The 16,847-nt window shown below is 42.9% G+C and overlaps 1 protein-coding gene across 1 annotated transcript; it reads right to left on the bottom strand.

Annotated features, from left to right (window-relative positions):
• Positions 1 to 1,793: 1,793 nt before the first annotated feature.
• On the bottom strand, positions 1,794 to 6,194 carry LOC124707665 (sorting and assembly machinery component 50 homolog A-like). Its single transcript, XM_047239327.1, has 4 exons — positions 5,632 to 6,194; positions 3,005 to 3,487; positions 2,345 to 2,851; positions 1,794 to 2,241 (listed from the first exon to the last, which is right to left on the bottom strand). Exons 1-4 carry the CDS (start codon positions 6,130 to 6,132, stop codon positions 2,158 to 2,160), a joined length of 1,575 nt encoding a protein of 524 aa, XP_047095283.1. The 5' UTR covers positions 6,133 to 6,194; the 3' UTR covers positions 1,794 to 2,157.
• Positions 6,195 to 16,847: the final 10,653 nt, after the last annotated feature.

The raw sequence follows: 16,847 nt of genomic DNA, 5'->3' as shown, positions 1-16,847 counted from the left end.
CTATTACTATAATTTCGAATATCCACGCCTAAAATCACTGACCTGCTCTAAAAGTGCATTATCTAGCTCGATCAGAGAACTCAGAAGGCGAGTTGATCTTAGCTTGCTGTATATTGATTTAAGGCAGAAAATTCAGAAGGTTAATTCATCTCTCCTATGTGCCATGTATGGATTTCTTCTTCTTCTCTGTGCAAGTAGTATTGAAAATTTTATTGTTTCGCTGAGCTCGAAACTAGCTTGACATCAATTCTGGATTGTTACAAGCTGAGTATAAATCACTTATCTTTAACTGGACACACTTTTATCTTGCTTGAATCTAGTAGTATGTGAGTTGAACGGAGCCTAGTCTAACTCACTCGAACTCGACTCGTTTGCAGCCCTAGTCATCATCCACATAAAAAAAATGATAATTCATCAATTTATAGCATCTCCCCCAAGGCCCCAAGTCGCAATGCCCTGGCGATTCGGTTGAAATATCCATGGTTGCACACTGTACGCGGCCTTGACGGTTCATGTTCAGAGCAGCAAAATTAAAGATCTTTCTTTTTTCCGGACATGAGATCGAACGAAAGATCTGGACTCACGGCAAAAAGATGAAAGCGGTAGGAAACCACGGAAATCTGGCATATGGACGGACAGCTCCGATGAGTGCTGACGACGCATGCCATGACATCCATCGAGATGGAGGGATGACTGACTGCTGATGCGCGCGCACTCCATCAAGTTCAGCCACGTAATCTCTTTCGTGCGCGCACATGGCGACTGCTCTCACCCTTGGTCTCGGTGGAACGTTTGCTCTCAACCACGTGCCACAGACCATCAGCGGCGCCATCTGGGGTCGGCGAGCTCGACCAGCAAGACTTGCATGATCGCGTCCTAGCTGTCCAATATTGTATCGGACGCCACGTATGCGTTGTGTATGGATAATCATCCACTGCCCACTTGTCATGTACACGAGTCTGCGTCTCCAAGCACCTTGGCGTAAAACATACGGATGCCTGGACGTGCGGTGTCTCATTGTGTAACAGAAACCCAAGCGTTTTCTTTGATCATCCACAAAGCTTCACCAGATGATGATGGATATTTTCCATCTCATATTTCCTAAATGTATTGCGAGAATGGCAACAATACGCCCCGCATGTGATGATCTATATCCACAAGAGAACTCTCGTGCTCGCTCTCAATAATCATATTGTACTGTGTATGCAGATTTGGAGCTAGAAAAAAGTACTCTAATGCACAACACACCGGAACAAGGCTGCAAGTCAATTTCTTTTGAAACTTGATGCACCGATCTTGTAGAACATGATGCGCACCTAATGTACACTAGCTAATCGCTAGCAAATTTTTTTTTGACCCAAATGCTTGTAAATCAGGGTAGCATTGAGTAGATCCCCCCGTCCGTGTATGATCAAATAGACATTCATAACCTTTCTCATTGATCATTCGATTAGGTAAGAGCAGGGTATCAGATAACAGCGGCTACCTTTTTTTTTGAAAGGTACAACAGCGGCTACCTCGTCTAGCAGAGCAGCGATAAACTTCTCGTTGTCCAAATTAATGGACTAGGAAAATCTTCCGGTTGTCCGAATCAATGGACTAGGAAAATTGCCAAACACCTAGCGTGAAGATGGCCACGACAGGCTTGAAAACTGTCAATGGACACCAAAGCACAACGGATCAGAGGTCGGTGGGAGCAGATCGAGCCCTTATGCCAGCATGGCAACCGAATCTAGACCTAAAAGAGGATAAGCTTGTCCTGCTGTTTGCTAGCCACAGCTTGCCAACATAAGTGCAAGCACAGAACGCATGTCAAACGGATTACACAAAGTTTCAGTAGTTTTGTTCCAAAAAAGTTTGTCTTGTCCACACAAAATTTTATTCACCATTGCAGCATGGGTGTTTCAGTTACACAGGCTTGTCCGTGACACATCATTAGTGCGAAGGAAACGGTGACTCTTCCGGGAGATGTGCAAAAACGCCCAACAGTACTACTCTAGGCTCCTCATGCCCAAAAAAGTGTCGCAGCTTCACGCAGATACACTTGCTGAGCAGTTACTTAGACAGAAAATAATCAAGAGGGATGGGGGAGGCGAAGCGGATGATGGCAGCAAAAGGGGTGCTACTTGGGCCGCAAGGGCGCTTCGTAACAAGCCTCTAGTGGGGCGAGGAGAAGCTGAACTGAATTCCAGTCTTCCCACTATCGTGCTCAGATTGCTTCAGAATGTAGCAGTAGTTCACCTGAACAAATACAGAGTACAAGTAGTTTGTCAGTATGGAAACAGGCATACATGATCATCAGTAGTTTGGTAAGGGAAATCGAAAAAGGGCTACTGAAACTTGCCTCAACCCTGAAGAGTTTAGTTGGCAGAATAATGCCAACGCCAGCAGTGCTCCTAAAAGAACGCCGGAATTCATCGAGGGAGAAGTTCTTATAATTACCCTCCGACAGTTTCGCAACGTTGCCAGCAGTGACAAACGCATGGCCATGGATGCCAGCATCTCTGAATACCTTCAGAGGCAGGTCAAAAGAGAGGTCAGCAAAGGCAGAAACAGCAAGATCGCCACCCAAGTAATCCCTCCCTGGAGCAGCAGCAGAATCCGACTCGCCAGGGACAAGCCTTCGTGGTTCTGTTGGGCCAACTCCTCTAGTTCTGAAACCCAGCAAAGATGATATTCCACCCAGGCTGCAAACTGGAGAAGAATGGCCTCCAAGGTTAAATCTATCAGTCACAGGTGTAGCAGAATCCAAAAATCCTCTTCCTAGTGGCAAAATGACACCCGCTCCTAGACCAAAATTGAGAGCAGCATTGTAGAATCCAAAAGGCACAGCAGCACGGACATCAAACTCCTGAAGCAAAGCCACCAACATATTGTAAGATAACAATATTGAGAACAGACATGACAAGATACTTCTCCATTATTGTGATGAAAAAAATAGAGAAATCGATGAAAAGATAAGAGCTTAAGAAATCATGAAAAAGGGGACAAAGGAAAAACAGACCTGGCGAAAAAATTTCAGTCCCTTGTTATCCCAAAGACCACCAACTTGAGAGGCTGAGTGAAATGCATATCCTCTCGTTGGCCTGAGATGTGAATCCCTATGATCAATCTTGTATGTATATTTCAACGCAGATAGAAGGTTGTGCCCTAACTGTCTTCTTATGGACTGTGACGCGCTTTGTGATGGATCAGTTAAGGTACGCCATGCAAGATTATAAGACAGATCGTGGTTCCTGGTTGAGACCAAACCAAGTGAAAGACCAAGTGCGCGCTCCTTGTAAGATGAGAACTTCAGCCAATCTTGAGACATCAATGATGCCCGAGCCATCAAGGGTGTTGGTATTGACTTGAATCTTGGTACCGAGACTCCAACACCAACCTCGGATGTTTGGTCCCAACCGTACGCAACTGAAGCATCCCAGATGTCCGCATAGCCAGCCAAATTCTTCAACTTAAGAGCCCCTTCTAGTGACCAAGATCTTGCCTACAAACATAATGAATACACGTCCACAAATCAGAAGTAGAAACTTCTAAAATAGTCGAGTGGACGTATACAGTTGCGCCATGCAGTAATCACAACAGCGGATCTTTTTTCTACCCTTATGATGCAGATAATATAGGGCAGCAAGATAACGACCTCTAAGCTTAGAGACTTAAAGTTGTACTAAAGTATTTGTATTCAGTGGATAAAGACAACTACCTATATGAAACAAAAGAAGCTAAGCGCTTCTCAACAGAACAATTATTTTAACAATTAATAAAATAATGAGACAACGATTTCCGATGTTCCTCAGAAACAATAGATCCAAACCACTATATATTAGGATTAGAGCACAGTGACACCTATGTTCAACCTTAGTAGTTGAAGCTTTTTGTTTAGTACTTAGAAGAATTGTTGAAACCGTTAGCATACATTTTTGTGGTAGTTAAGAACATAAGGAAATTGTGCAGACGAGCAAACACAGTTCATCTATAATTGTGAAAGATCCATGTTGAACTCAAACAAATGAACTCGCATCTTAACTGCCGAAGCTGCCTTCTTAATCAGACAAACAAATATCCTGTGCATTTTTGTTTATTTACCACACTATTCAGACCAGATATTGACGTGGATCAAGTCTAAAGCTATATCTGTCAAGAAAAAAGTCTCAAACTATAAAACTAAGTATCAGTTGCCAGGTCAAGTCTCTTCTGGGGAGCTAAACATACTCTCTGTATAAATATCTATCAGTTGACAAAGATTTACCACGGATTGGGATTAACTATTAGCTGACTCACATTCATCGCAATTGAAGAATTTGATGGATAACATACAGGTAGCGGCTACCAGCTGGGAGAAATAAAGTGTAACTGATAACATGAATGATTAAATCAGCTTTTAGTACACGTTCAGTGTTCATTCGGGATTTTTTGGAAACGAAGATAGTAGACGAGCTCAGGAGGACCCTACACCTACAACGTATCACCATTATCTATTCCACTGTGGTGGAGGGCCACAAAATTCAGTAGACGCCAGGAAAGAGTCATGACTCATGCGTATAATAATAGTCCCTCTGTCCCAAAATAACTTGCTCAACTTTGTCTAGATACGAAAGTATATAGACACATTTTGGTTATAGATACATTCATATCTAGAAAAAGTTGAGCAAGTTATTTTGGGACGGAGAGAGTGCTATAGTATGTAGGATGTGGAAAGTCTAAATGTTTCCAGTAAACGTTATTGTGTATCCACAGGGCTCATGTACTTTCCCAAGTATTAAAGTATATTTTTTATGTTCAAGCTCAGGATATTCTATGCAGATTTTACTAGAATTGCCACACTAATACGATTTTGAATCTTCTTGCTTATTCAATGTTTCAATTTCCAACAATCTGAATCATATAATTTAGCTCTAATTAATTGAGATCCACTATCAGCTAAGATGGTGTCCAAGCAGATCAATAAACTGAATGTAGAACTCTACTTTATTTCATATGGAAGTGCTCAAGGTGTTCCTCTTACTTAGGGAGCTCTATGTGTTCCATTACTTCACTTTTGCAAGTCTTGTATTTAAACTAAAAACATTATTGGTTAAAATGGCAGCATCATAGTCATTTGGAGCCTTCAGCCTAGGTCTAGCAACCTAATGTAGTACCTCGCCACATTAGGTGACTACACATTGATAGTAAAGTTACTACTGAAGAGTATCCTTTCTCAGTGCCGCTTGGAAATTTACTTATGTACGTCCGCTGTTCCTAAATATAAGACATTTTGGCAAGTCAAATTGGCTTGCCAAAACATCTTATATTTAGGAAAGGAGGGAGCAGTTTTTTTATTACATGATCCTTGAGTAATTTGACAGCCTTACAGTTGCAGGACACAATACCCCCTAGTGTTGTGCACCCAACCCAACTAGCAAGAACTCATGATGCTTAATGAATCGTAATACTAGTATAAGCATAAGAAAACATTTGGTAAGATGACCAATCCCGAATGAACGATTCTAACAATGGGTTAACTACGAATCTAGATCTCAATCCAGGCCCCATGGTATCAAACAAGTTGTTGCTCTAAGTCTACAGCCGCAAGCGATTCGACAATCCAATGCAATCACCAACGAATCGAAGCAAGTGGAGAACACGACGCACCTCGGGCTTGGAGTAGACGCCGGCGTTGCCGGTCACGGGGCTGGCGGCCTCGACGACCTCGATGACGACGTTGGTGGTGCCGGGCAGCTCGGGCGGGCCGGCGTCGAGCGTGATGTTGACGGCGTCGAACACGTCGAGCCCGCGGAGCCGCGCGCTGGCTTGGCCCGCGGCTTCCAGCAGGTCCTGCACGGTGGTGGCGGCGCGGAGGATGTCGGCGGCCTCCGCCTCGATGAGCTGCTCCTTGGTCTTGGCGTTGCCCCTGATGATGACGTCGTGGACGCGGATCTCCACGGGGTCCGACGAGAGCCTGCGGAGCACGGACTGCACCTTCTCCCGCTCGACGGCGGCGGTCGCCGGCCCGTCCAGCTCGTCCTCGTCCACCTCCTCGTACTCGTACTCCTCCTCGGGGGTCTCGCCATTGGATCCGGCCCGGGGCTCCGGCTCGCGGGGTCCGGCGTCCTTAGGGTTTTGGTCGGCGGCGGGGTCGGAAGCGTCGGCCATGGTTGGGGTTTGGGGAGAGGGAAGGGGGAAGGGGGGAGACAGAGCCTTCCGTGCTTTCTCGTTTTTTAGATGCAGTCTTTCGTGCTTACCAAGCTCTTTTTTTCCTTTCTATTTCCTGCTTACCAAGCTGACGATAAACTTTTTTTTTCTTTTTAAGATTAGTTTTTTTTAGATGATCTTTTTAAGATTAGCTGACGACCAACGGGAGCAACGAGGAATCCTATTTTGGGTACGAGGGGACATCCAGGCAACTCCCACAATGGGCCGGCCCAATAAGACTTTTTCTTTTATTTTTTACTCGTTTCCTTTTACCGAAATCTCTAAAAAAAGACCGACCTTCCTAAAGTGAGACAACTCTCCCCGCACGTGGTACGCGGTAAGTGGCGCGCTATGGTGCTAGAAATCTCTAAAAATAAAAAGACAGGGACAAGCTACATGTAACGTACTATTGGTGCCAAAGAAAAAATTGGGAAGTGGTCTTCCTACTCATTATGTGTTGCAAGGGTAAACAATGTGGGAATGAGGGAGGAGAAAGAATGACGGGATGGGTTTTCTCGGCTTTTTCTTTTATTTTTTAGATTCACTTTTTCAACATGAACTATCAAGAACCGTAAGTTCAAATTACAAGCCATTTTCACTTTTGAGATCTTCGCGTCGAGATCTTCAAAACTAGATCCCATGTTGATAGGTTTCGAGAATTTTTTCTGTACTTCCAATACTAGCATGGTTGTACTCGAGGTGTGTACGTATATGTACTCGTGCTTGCACTGATAAATACTTCTGTTTTTACTATATTTGATGCATTTTTCGCTTTACTCGGTAACTGTCCTTGTCGTGTGTGCAGCTGTACTTATACTCGCTCTGTGTGTCTGGCTGTACTTTTACTCACTTGTGCGCAATTGCACTTGTACTCGTGCTTTTACGCAACTGCACTCCGAGGATCACCGAGTTGTACTTATCCTTAGTTGTACTTACAACAACAAACAACAACAACATCAATTTTTTTTTTCCAAACAAGTTGGGTAGGCCAGATATGAAATCTAACAGAAAAAAAGATCAAAACAAGGAGAAAGAAAGAAAAAACGAGTAACTAATGTTTCGGCACATGGATCGCTGATCTCCATGCAGTCCTATCAAGAGCTAAGACTTTAGGTACATTCCAATCCCTCAAGTCTCTTTTTATCGCCTCCGCCCACGTTAACTTTGGTCGTCCTCTACCCCTTCTAGTATTCCTCCATACTCTTTAGAATTCTACTGTTAACGGGAGCTTCGAGAGGCCTCCGCTGGATATGCCCAAACCACCTTAGTCGGTGTTGGACTAGCTTCTCGTTGATTGGTGCCAGCCCTAGCCTATCACGGATTACCTCGTCCCTCATCCGGTTCTTTCTTGTATGGACACACATCCATCGTAGCATGCGCATCTCGGTGACACTTATTTGTTGGATATGTTGTCTCTTTGTGGGCAACATTCTGCCCCATAAAGCATTGCCGGTCTGACCGCTATCCTATAGATTGTCTTTTAGCTTTTGTGGGACCTTCTTGTCACATCGGATATCAGATGCTTGCTACCACTTCATCCACCCAATAGATTAGTTGTACTTATGTTCTCTGAATAATTTTATTCGTGCTCGAGTGTTCAATGAGTTATACTCGTGCTCTGTATATATCTATATTCATGCTTTGAATACAATTGTACTCGATTTGCATTTGAGTTATTCTCATCCTTCCTCTATACTTGTGCTCTGTATGTAACTATACTCATATTTTATATTCTAAGTTTTAGTGTACTTGGGTTTTTACTATGGATGTACTTGTGCTTGGAGTACTTATTTTTCCCTTTATATATAGGGCGCGGCTTTAGTTCCCTCTTCGTTGTGGCATGTAGAAGTACTATATAAATATGAATCGCTCAGGTGCGGCTGGCTGATCCAGAAGTTGAAGTTCCCAGTGCTGGCCGCATGTAACAACCCAAAAATTTCAAAACAAACAAAATGAATTTCCCTAGTTCCAAATTTTGGAACCAACAAAAACTTTTATTAAAATAAGATTGATACATATAGATCTTGTTTAAATCTTGTGTTTTGCCATGATGAGTGTTATTATGCTTATGTGCTAAACCCTAAAACCCTAAATTGATCAAGTGAAGGTCACCAACCCAATAAAATAAAAGAGAAAGGAATCAAATAAGAAAAACCTTAAACCCTAATCTTCTCCAGAAATCATTTTGGATACATTTGAGAAACCCAAAATAAAATAAAAGACATATGAGGGCGTATAGCCCTAATAGGTAAATCTTGAACCCTACCTTTATTAATTATGCTAAATGGTGGTGAACCATTGTGAACCCCACTAAACCCTAAACCTCACCCCTCTTTTCACCATATTAGTTATAATGAAATAAAAGAAATTAAATAAGAAAGAAGCATATGTGCCTAGGGCTACATTTATAAAACTTTACCAAAAACCTCTCCACTTTATTTAGAGAATTGGAAAAGCTTCATACACCTTACCTAGTACCTATCAAACCAATTCCAAGTGGTTTCCAAAGAAATTAAAAAGAAACTAAAAATGCCATAGAGGCATATGAGAATAAAATAGCAATTGGTGAATTTGAGGAGATTGACCCTGGGACTTGTTGTGAATGGTTGGATCACTTCCATATACCATTTCAACACTCAACAACACCATTTTTGGGTCAAGCAAAGTCAAAGTAAAACACAAATGCAACATATGCATAGAGGCCTATGTGGCACATAGCCATTTTACCAAAGCTTGACCTAAACACCTCTACCTTTCCCAAAGGGTTTGAAAACTTTACCACACCCAATATAACACCAAATAAACCCTAAACCATGACCTTTGGTCATAAATAAAGAAAAGGAATAAAAGTATGAAATGCACATAGGTGCATATGGCCAAAAATACAAATTTGAGTAAAAGACCCCCAAACTTGTTTCCATTGCTTGGATTGTTTTCTTATATCATATTAAACCTCAACCACATCAATGAGATCAAGAAAAACCAAATCAAATTTGGAAATAAGAAGATTTTTTTTCAAATACACATATGTGGATATGGCCATGTTTCCAAATCTTGAACCTAGACCATTTTGGTTTGCACCATTGGGTGTAAATGGATACTACACATATATTAATAACTTTGGAAACCATCAAACAACATTCAAATCAAAATTTAGATAAATATGAGCTCACATGTGATAAGGTCATATGTGACATCCCTAATCTGGTACTCACTTTGAGCCCCTGAATTCTGAGATTTCACTTCTACACTTGGTCAAACCTTTTCACCTCATCCAAGACAACATCAAGCACTTCAACTTTGCCCAAAACCATCACCCCAAATTCATCACCAATTTCAAATGAGAAGCAAGCAAAGTTGGAACTTTTTCACATATGTAAGATCTTATGCAAAATGTGATTTTGCATCTCAATTCCATTTTGACCACCACCACCACCAAAATGCTCCATTTATTATTTGATTACAACCCACCAAAAAGAAATTCAAAATTCAAAAATCTTTTTCTTGCGGGCATTCTGTCGAACACCTTGCTGGCGGTGGTAAAAATTTGAGCCCATACCTCAATTCTACCTTGGACTTGGTCCAACCTTGCCCTCTCCGCACTTCCGGAGAGCCCTCTCACCTCACCACACCATCACCACCACTTGCACTGGCCAGGGTTTGATTAAATCAACTGAAACATGTCATGCCGTGGCATGGCATGGCCATTACATGCCATCTCCTCACCTGGTCACCTCTGGCCTGCACCACCATGTCCACTGACTCCCTCTCACCCTTCTGAACCTGCTCGTGCCCTCCCTTGACCGAGAGAACGTGTGCACACGCCGGAACCAGCGCGCCCAGGTGACCCCCGAGAACGCCCATGCCACGCCGGAGCGCGCATGGCGCCAGCCACCGGACGCGCCAGAGCGCGCTGCGCCTCGTCGCCTCAGCCCGTCCCTCGTCACCAGCGCCTGCAGGATGAATCACCTCAGCTCCAGGACACCGCCAGACACCACCACGAGCCTCCCCGTGCCCTGTCGCCGTCGAGGAGGACGACGACGTCCGCCACAGTACCGCGTCGGCATTTGACCATTGCCACTATGCTTGACCACCAAAAACTGTTCTGAGCGCACCGTGACGCTCCCTGAGTCCGCCTGCGCGATACCGTACCCTCGCCCACGCCGTTGATCGACGGGAGAGCGCCATTGCCATCGTCACCGTGACCTCCCGCCGCTGCTCGAAGCCACTATAAAAGGAGCACTCCGCCCTCCAATTTGAGCACGCCCTCGGCTTCCCTCATCTCACGGCCTCTCCTCGACCTCACACCATGCTCGATTAGCCACCACACCGCCGCAATTGCTAGCTCGCTGCCGCCGCCGCATGCCGAAGCTCGCCGGAGAAGGAGGCCGCCCCAAGACGCGCCGCCGCTTCCGGACGCCTCCCCATCGACAACAACGTCGCGGCGCACCCCTCCGACGCTCGCCGGAGCTCCGACGACCGCTCCGACCCCCGCTGCCGCCGCGCTCGCCACTGCTTCTCGCCGTCGACGACGACAACCCCTGGCCGTTAGATCATCGCCTGATCCAACGCCTCTCCTTCCCCGTACCGGTTCGGTGAGTAAATCTCACTGACGAGTGGGACCCGCCGTTAGACGGCCTGCTCGCGCTGGACGCGAAGTGGGCCGGCCCAACTCTTTTTCTCCCTGCGGCCCAAGTTCTTTTCCCACGCGAAGCCCACGGTTTGAATTCAAAATTGGAAAATAGGAGAAATACCCTAATCTGTTGCAAACTTTGAAATTCAATAGGGACAAATCTACTCGGCCAAATTTTACAAACTTTATATTTTTGGAAACCTTAGGAAATTATCTACACAATGCCACTGGATTGAGCCCTAGCTCTATTATATAATTAAAGTGATAAAATAAACAAGGCAGGGACTTTTCTACCTTAGAATAATTATTAAAAATCAACCAAAAGTAATTTTAAGTTAATTCCAACTCCTATAATTCACTTTTCACTTATACTAATTGTTCTACAAAAATATGCCATGCCTACTTTGAATGATCATGGCTTAGTTGATTTATATGACTTTATGGCTATTTCTAGTCAAAGATATTGTCCAAAACTATTAAGAAATCTTATGAGAGAGAGTTTTCTCTCATTTAAATCTGGTCACCACCAATTCCAAATAAAGTAGAGACTCTGGTCATTTAGGTCTCATAGGAATTGTGGTGATATTAAATCTTTGCTATACTAGAATTAATATGTATGAGAGCTTCCCTCTCATTTAAATCTTGTCTCAACTAATTCGGCATGAGATAGATACCATGGTTAGCAAAAATCTCATATTGAATTAGTTGATGATATTAAATCATTTTTTTTGGTGTTATTAAAATGCATGAGGTGCACCATCTCATTTAAATTATGTTCACCATTAGGGGTCAAATCTATGAGGTGTAGCACCTCATTTAAATCAACATAGTATTTAAATTGCATTAGTTACTTAAATCACATGGGATGATGAATCTCAATTAAATCACTTTCCTCAAATAATAAATGTGAAGTGTTGACCTTGGTCAACATGGTATCATTCCTGTTAATTGAGAATATTAAATCACCTCAATAGTAGTTTCTATTAAATTAGTTACCACTATGTGTTAAATCATATGAGAGGTATTCCTCTCATTTAAACCTTGTTCTCAAGTAATTTAACATGAGGTAATAACTATTCTATATAATCTCATGTTGAGTTATTATGTGACATTAAATCACTACCCTATTAGTATTAAATTGCATGAGGTATGGAACCTCATTTAAATCATTTTCTCAAATAATAAGTATGAAGAGGTTGACTTTGGTCAACCTAGGTCATATATTGTTCATGAGAGAAATTAAATCTTAATAAGACAATGAGAGGAAATTATTTTTTCCTAAATAAGAAAACAACACATTTACCCACTTAATAGTAATGTGTGATGCTAGATTAACTTGTGTAAATTATATGAGGTGTTTCACTTCATTTAAATCTTGTCCCAAGTATTTTCATATGAAGTTTGAACCCCTGGTCAAATACTCTCACATGAAATACTTGGAGATTTTAAATCATAATAGGCATTATTAAATGGTATGAGGTATCTCTACCTCATTTAAATCATTTTCTCAAATGATGATGATGAATGGTTGACTTAGGTCAACATAAATTCATGTGTGATGGTTTGAGAAATTAAATCTTAAGAAGATTCAATGAGAGGAAATTATTCCTCAAGAATTAAAAGGAAACTATCATTTACATATATAAAGAGAGGAAATTATTTTTCTTAAAAATAAAACCATATCAACCCACATGATGACACTGTGATAATGCTAGAATAGTTGGTGTGATTCATGTGTGTGCTTTTTATAGCTCTTGAACTTGTGTGGTGATTGTATACCCCGTATTCGTATTCATAGACGCTAGTGCCGAAGGCTACGAAGGGGACGACGAGAACATCTACGGAGAAGAAGGAGGAACATTTTGATCAATACATCAACCAAGGCAAGCTAATATTCTTGCAAGACTACCCAAGTGCAAAGCTCCTCACGAGCAAGGCACCATTACTTTTTCCTTTATGCTTAATGATCCTATTTCCCAGTTTTACTCTACAAGCTTTATTTACTTTTGTTTTATCAAAGTACTTTTTGATTTATGATTTCACTTGGTTAGTATGGGATTGGTACAAGAGTATCAATGTTAGCCTAGAAGCAAAGCAAATTACTTAGCACCCCTCATACTTAGATGCTAGTGCTAAATTGAAAATGACTACTCTAGTTGGGGATATGTGCAATGAAAGGACTTTGAAAACCTTGGAATGATGATCCATTCTATTGAAAGATTTTGAAGGTGAATATGACTTGAGAAGGACTTGGTGAATTTTACGAAAACTGATGGTTGGGTTCGGATGCGATACCATTCCAATTTACAAGTACCCCCACAATACCCGATTATGGGTAGGGCTTAAGCTGGAAGTTTATGTGTCTTAGTATGGGTTCCCTCTAAACAAGCGTCATTGGGGTTATGCCGAAAGCTGCCTCCACAACAAAAGAAACGACGTTAAAGAAGAGGTGAATGTCCGGCCCAAGCCCTGTGCAGTTCCCGGAGTTGACGATCGGTCTTCACCGGGAGGCCAAGCTCATGGGGAGAGGTACCTATACTAGGATATGTAAGTAAAAGGTTATGGTTGATGATCCGCGTACTGAGTTACGATTATTCAGGGTTACCCCTGACGGATGTAATCAAAAGTTGTGGCACAAGTGTACAACCTCTGCAGAGTGTAAACCTATTCGAATAGCCGCGTCCACGGTTAAGGACGGTTGGAAAGGCCATACTGTTCCGTCATCAGACCATTTTTCAAAAATGTGACATATGAATTGAGATTTTTGCAAATAAAAGGTGAATGTGGAATTTGACTTGAATTACAACAAATGTTGTGGGAATGACACTAATGTTCCCACTTGAGTTAGTAGCACATGAAAAGTTTTGATTTCAAATTCTTGTGAGCAAAAATTGGCTTCATGCAAAAGAAACTAGAGCTTAGCACTTCCTTACTAGAAATGTTCGTACTTACATTAGTATTAGTTTGCGAGTACTTTAAAGTACTCACGGCTGTGTCCCTGGCTATTCAAATGGCCAGACTATGAAGAGGAGCAGCAGTATGAAGAGGAGTACCAGAACCCGGAAGAAGGACAGCAGGACGTCTACGACAACTAGGACCACTCCGGACGTCAAGCGTTGGCCTGTGGACTATAGAGTCCCCTTCTATCTACGCTTCCGCTATGTATTTGTGATGTGTGTTGAAACAATAGTTCAACTATTATTGTAATATTGGATCATGTGATCTATTTGTAAGACGACTATGATATGTAATGAATGATGACTTATGATATTCAACTGTTATGTCTCGCAACAACAATATTCCTGGGATTGCGATGTATGGCATAACAGGCATCTGGACCTAAAAATCCGGGTGTTGACACCGCACATGAATGAGTAGTAGCTAGATGTAAGGGTATTTCGAGTGGCTCAAACCATTTCGGTCATCAAAAGTAATAGACTAGGTCTGTTTGGATCGGGTCACGGACACGAAAATCGACTGCAAAGGTTCAAGTCTCCGTTTGCTTCTGGAGCTTTCCCATCAGCCTGATGTATTTTTTTTTGGTCTGATGAGCTCCTTTAATGGCGATTAACGTACCGTCGAGTCCCGCCACCAGTGATTACAGGTTTCCGCGCGAGGACGGTCGATTCCCACACGCGGTAGAGCGTTTGGCGCGCACAAATACAGTTGATACGTGCATTTTGAATCATCATAATATCAACTTATAAGACTAGTTTACATTCTTATTTGTATTAATATTACTTGTGTATTTTTAGTTGATTTATGGAACTTTCCAATAAAGTCCCTTTATTTTGCTTTTTACTCTGTGTGTCAGAAAAATCTTCTCTTAGTATTTTGGATATTATAGGAGCTACGCGATTCTAAAAAGAACAAGGTCAAAGGCCAAGCTTTGGAATTTTTGAGACGAACAAAATAAGCTGAAGTGGGCCACCAAGAGAAGAACAGAATGGCAAATAGGGCAGGTGGCACGGGCTCCTATGTAGGCCACGCCACCTAGGCTCGTTTCGCCCTTAGACGTCGTGTCGCCGCTTCCTTTCGCGTACCCCTCATATACCCAAAAAACCTATCCTCCCAAGAGGACAAAACTTTTCACAAAACCATGCGCCGCCACCACCATGATCTTCATTTCGGTGGTCAGATTGTTCCTGCTATCCACACCGGAGAGGGGGATTTCGATGCCACATCCACCGCCAGCATCATCAACACCGGCTCCATCAACCATGTGCTCACTCTACATCACCATCAGTGAGTAGTTCTCTGTAGGCATGTGAGCTGGATGGGGATTAGATGAGATTGATCATGTAATCATGCATATGTATCGATATTTGTTGTGTTTATCTTGAAAATATTCTTGTATGGTGTCGATACACCTTTGTTATGTTTAACGCTTCTTGCTAGGGTCCGAGTGACATGATTTCAGTAGTGAACTTATATTGCCACATCATATATATGAGTTTGGTATGTAGCTGCAAAGTTTATTGCCTATTATCTTCTATCTCTAAATAGCTGGTCCCATTTTGCTGCTCTCTCGTGAGGCCACGTCGCCCCAATTTCCTGACTCCATTACGTTACTTGTCCCTCCGCATGGACATTTTTCCGACCAAACTGAATAGATGATTTAACATGGACTCAAAGAGATGCTTTAGACGGAATTGGGCCAGAACAGACATGGGATGTGATACGCACGCCGGTTGTTCTCGGTTGACGTCCTCGATGTGCATCCTAAAAAATCGAAGAGAAACAACCTCAGTTCGTCTTCCTCCACCATCGCCTCCTCCTCCCCGTGGCTCTGCTCCTCCCCAATGCCCACCGATCTGCGGCCAATAAATCCTACCATTAAATCCAATAAATCCGATCTTTAAGAGAGTGGAAACTGCTGTATGAAGTTCATCCACAGCTGTCGTTTTATTGAGCTTAAAAAGCATGGCATGGTGTCGTCCGCCTCCACACCCATCAGGGAACTCCGCACGCGTCGCCACCACGGCCAGCAGCTTCCACGCCGGTAACTGCATGTTCTCCATCCTCGCTCTCCTTTCCTCCCGTGAAAAAACTTGGATGCCGTTCGTCTGCCCTGATGGTGCACACCGCCGCCGTCCTGACCTACAAATTCATGGCTACAAATCTTCTCAGTGCCTATACCCTCCTCGCCACAAATGTTGGTGAAACTGCCCAATGATTCTCAACATTCATTAGCCATTATTGCTCTGTAAATTCAAAGGACCTGCTAGGTTTAACTCACTCGGTGCCACCACCGGTTATAAGAAGCTGCCCCGTGTAGCCATGGACTAACAGAGCGACGCCTGCTGGGTCTCCACTCTGGTAGCTGCCCGCTCCAGATTCCACTTCCCCCTTTTTTTTTATGCAGTCAATCATGTAATTTAATCATGTTTGTCAATCTGTTAGGTTGCTCACCCGCTCAGAAGCTACTCGACATATTGCCTGACCTAGTTTCATTGGATTCTGCCTATTGGTTTGAATGGATTTCGGTTGGATTCTCAGTGATGGTGACTTAAGCAAGGAGGATCATCTCGTATTCACCACTTTGGACGACATAACCTGCTTACATTGGTACACATGTCCTATCTCTTGCGCTTAACTTTTAGTTTACATCTATTTAGCACATGCATCTTCTATTTCCTTACTCTTGCTGGTTGCATATGTTTGTTCCATGCAAATGCACCTGACAGTCACGCTAGGATTTCCTTCTAAAATTGGTGCAGTTTAGGCATTTTGTGATGAACGATTTAATAGGATGCTTATATTTTATGTAGTTCCTATCTCCTGGTGTTGTAGCATACAAGAAACAGTACATATCATCGCCGCTGCTGACTCCCATGAGGAGGGAGTAGTTCTCCCCCGAGGCCGAGGGCTCTACCGGTAGCTATGTGGTTCATCTCTCTCTCCCATGGTGTGATCTTTATGTGATCATGAGCTTTGTAATCTAGTTGAATATGTAGATGTTACTCTTGTCTATTATGCACTCTAGAGGTTACTTTAATATGAACTCCGGAGTCACTCTCCACGATGTGATGGTGACAGTGTG

Source organism: Lolium rigidum, chromosome 4 (genome assembly GCF_022539505.1).
Source record: "Lolium rigidum isolate FL_2022 chromosome 4, APGP_CSIRO_Lrig_0.1, whole genome shotgun sequence".
Lineage (NCBI taxonomy): Eukaryota > Viridiplantae > Streptophyta > Magnoliopsida > Poales > Poaceae > Lolium > Lolium rigidum.
The sequence above is the reverse complement of the archived record's forward strand: the minus strand, read 5'-3'. Positions and strand labels throughout refer to the sequence as shown.

What these genes read in the sequence shown, in the direction of transcription:
- LOC124707665 (XM_047239327.1), bottom strand. Translation starts at nt 6,132, where the DNA reads ATGGCCGACGCTTCCGACCCCGCCGCCGACCAAAACCCTAAGGACGCC. An exon ending in GACTGAAATTTTTTCGCCAG is followed by an intron (nt 2,852 to 3,004) that starts GTCTGTTTTTCC and finishes GCTTTGCTTCAG; the next exon opens with GAGTTTGATGTCCGTGCTGC. An exon ending in CTAAACTCTTCAGGGTTGAG is followed by an intron (nt 2,242 to 2,344) that starts GCAAGTTTCAGT and finishes GTATTTGTTCAG; the next exon opens with GTGAACTACTGCTACATTCT.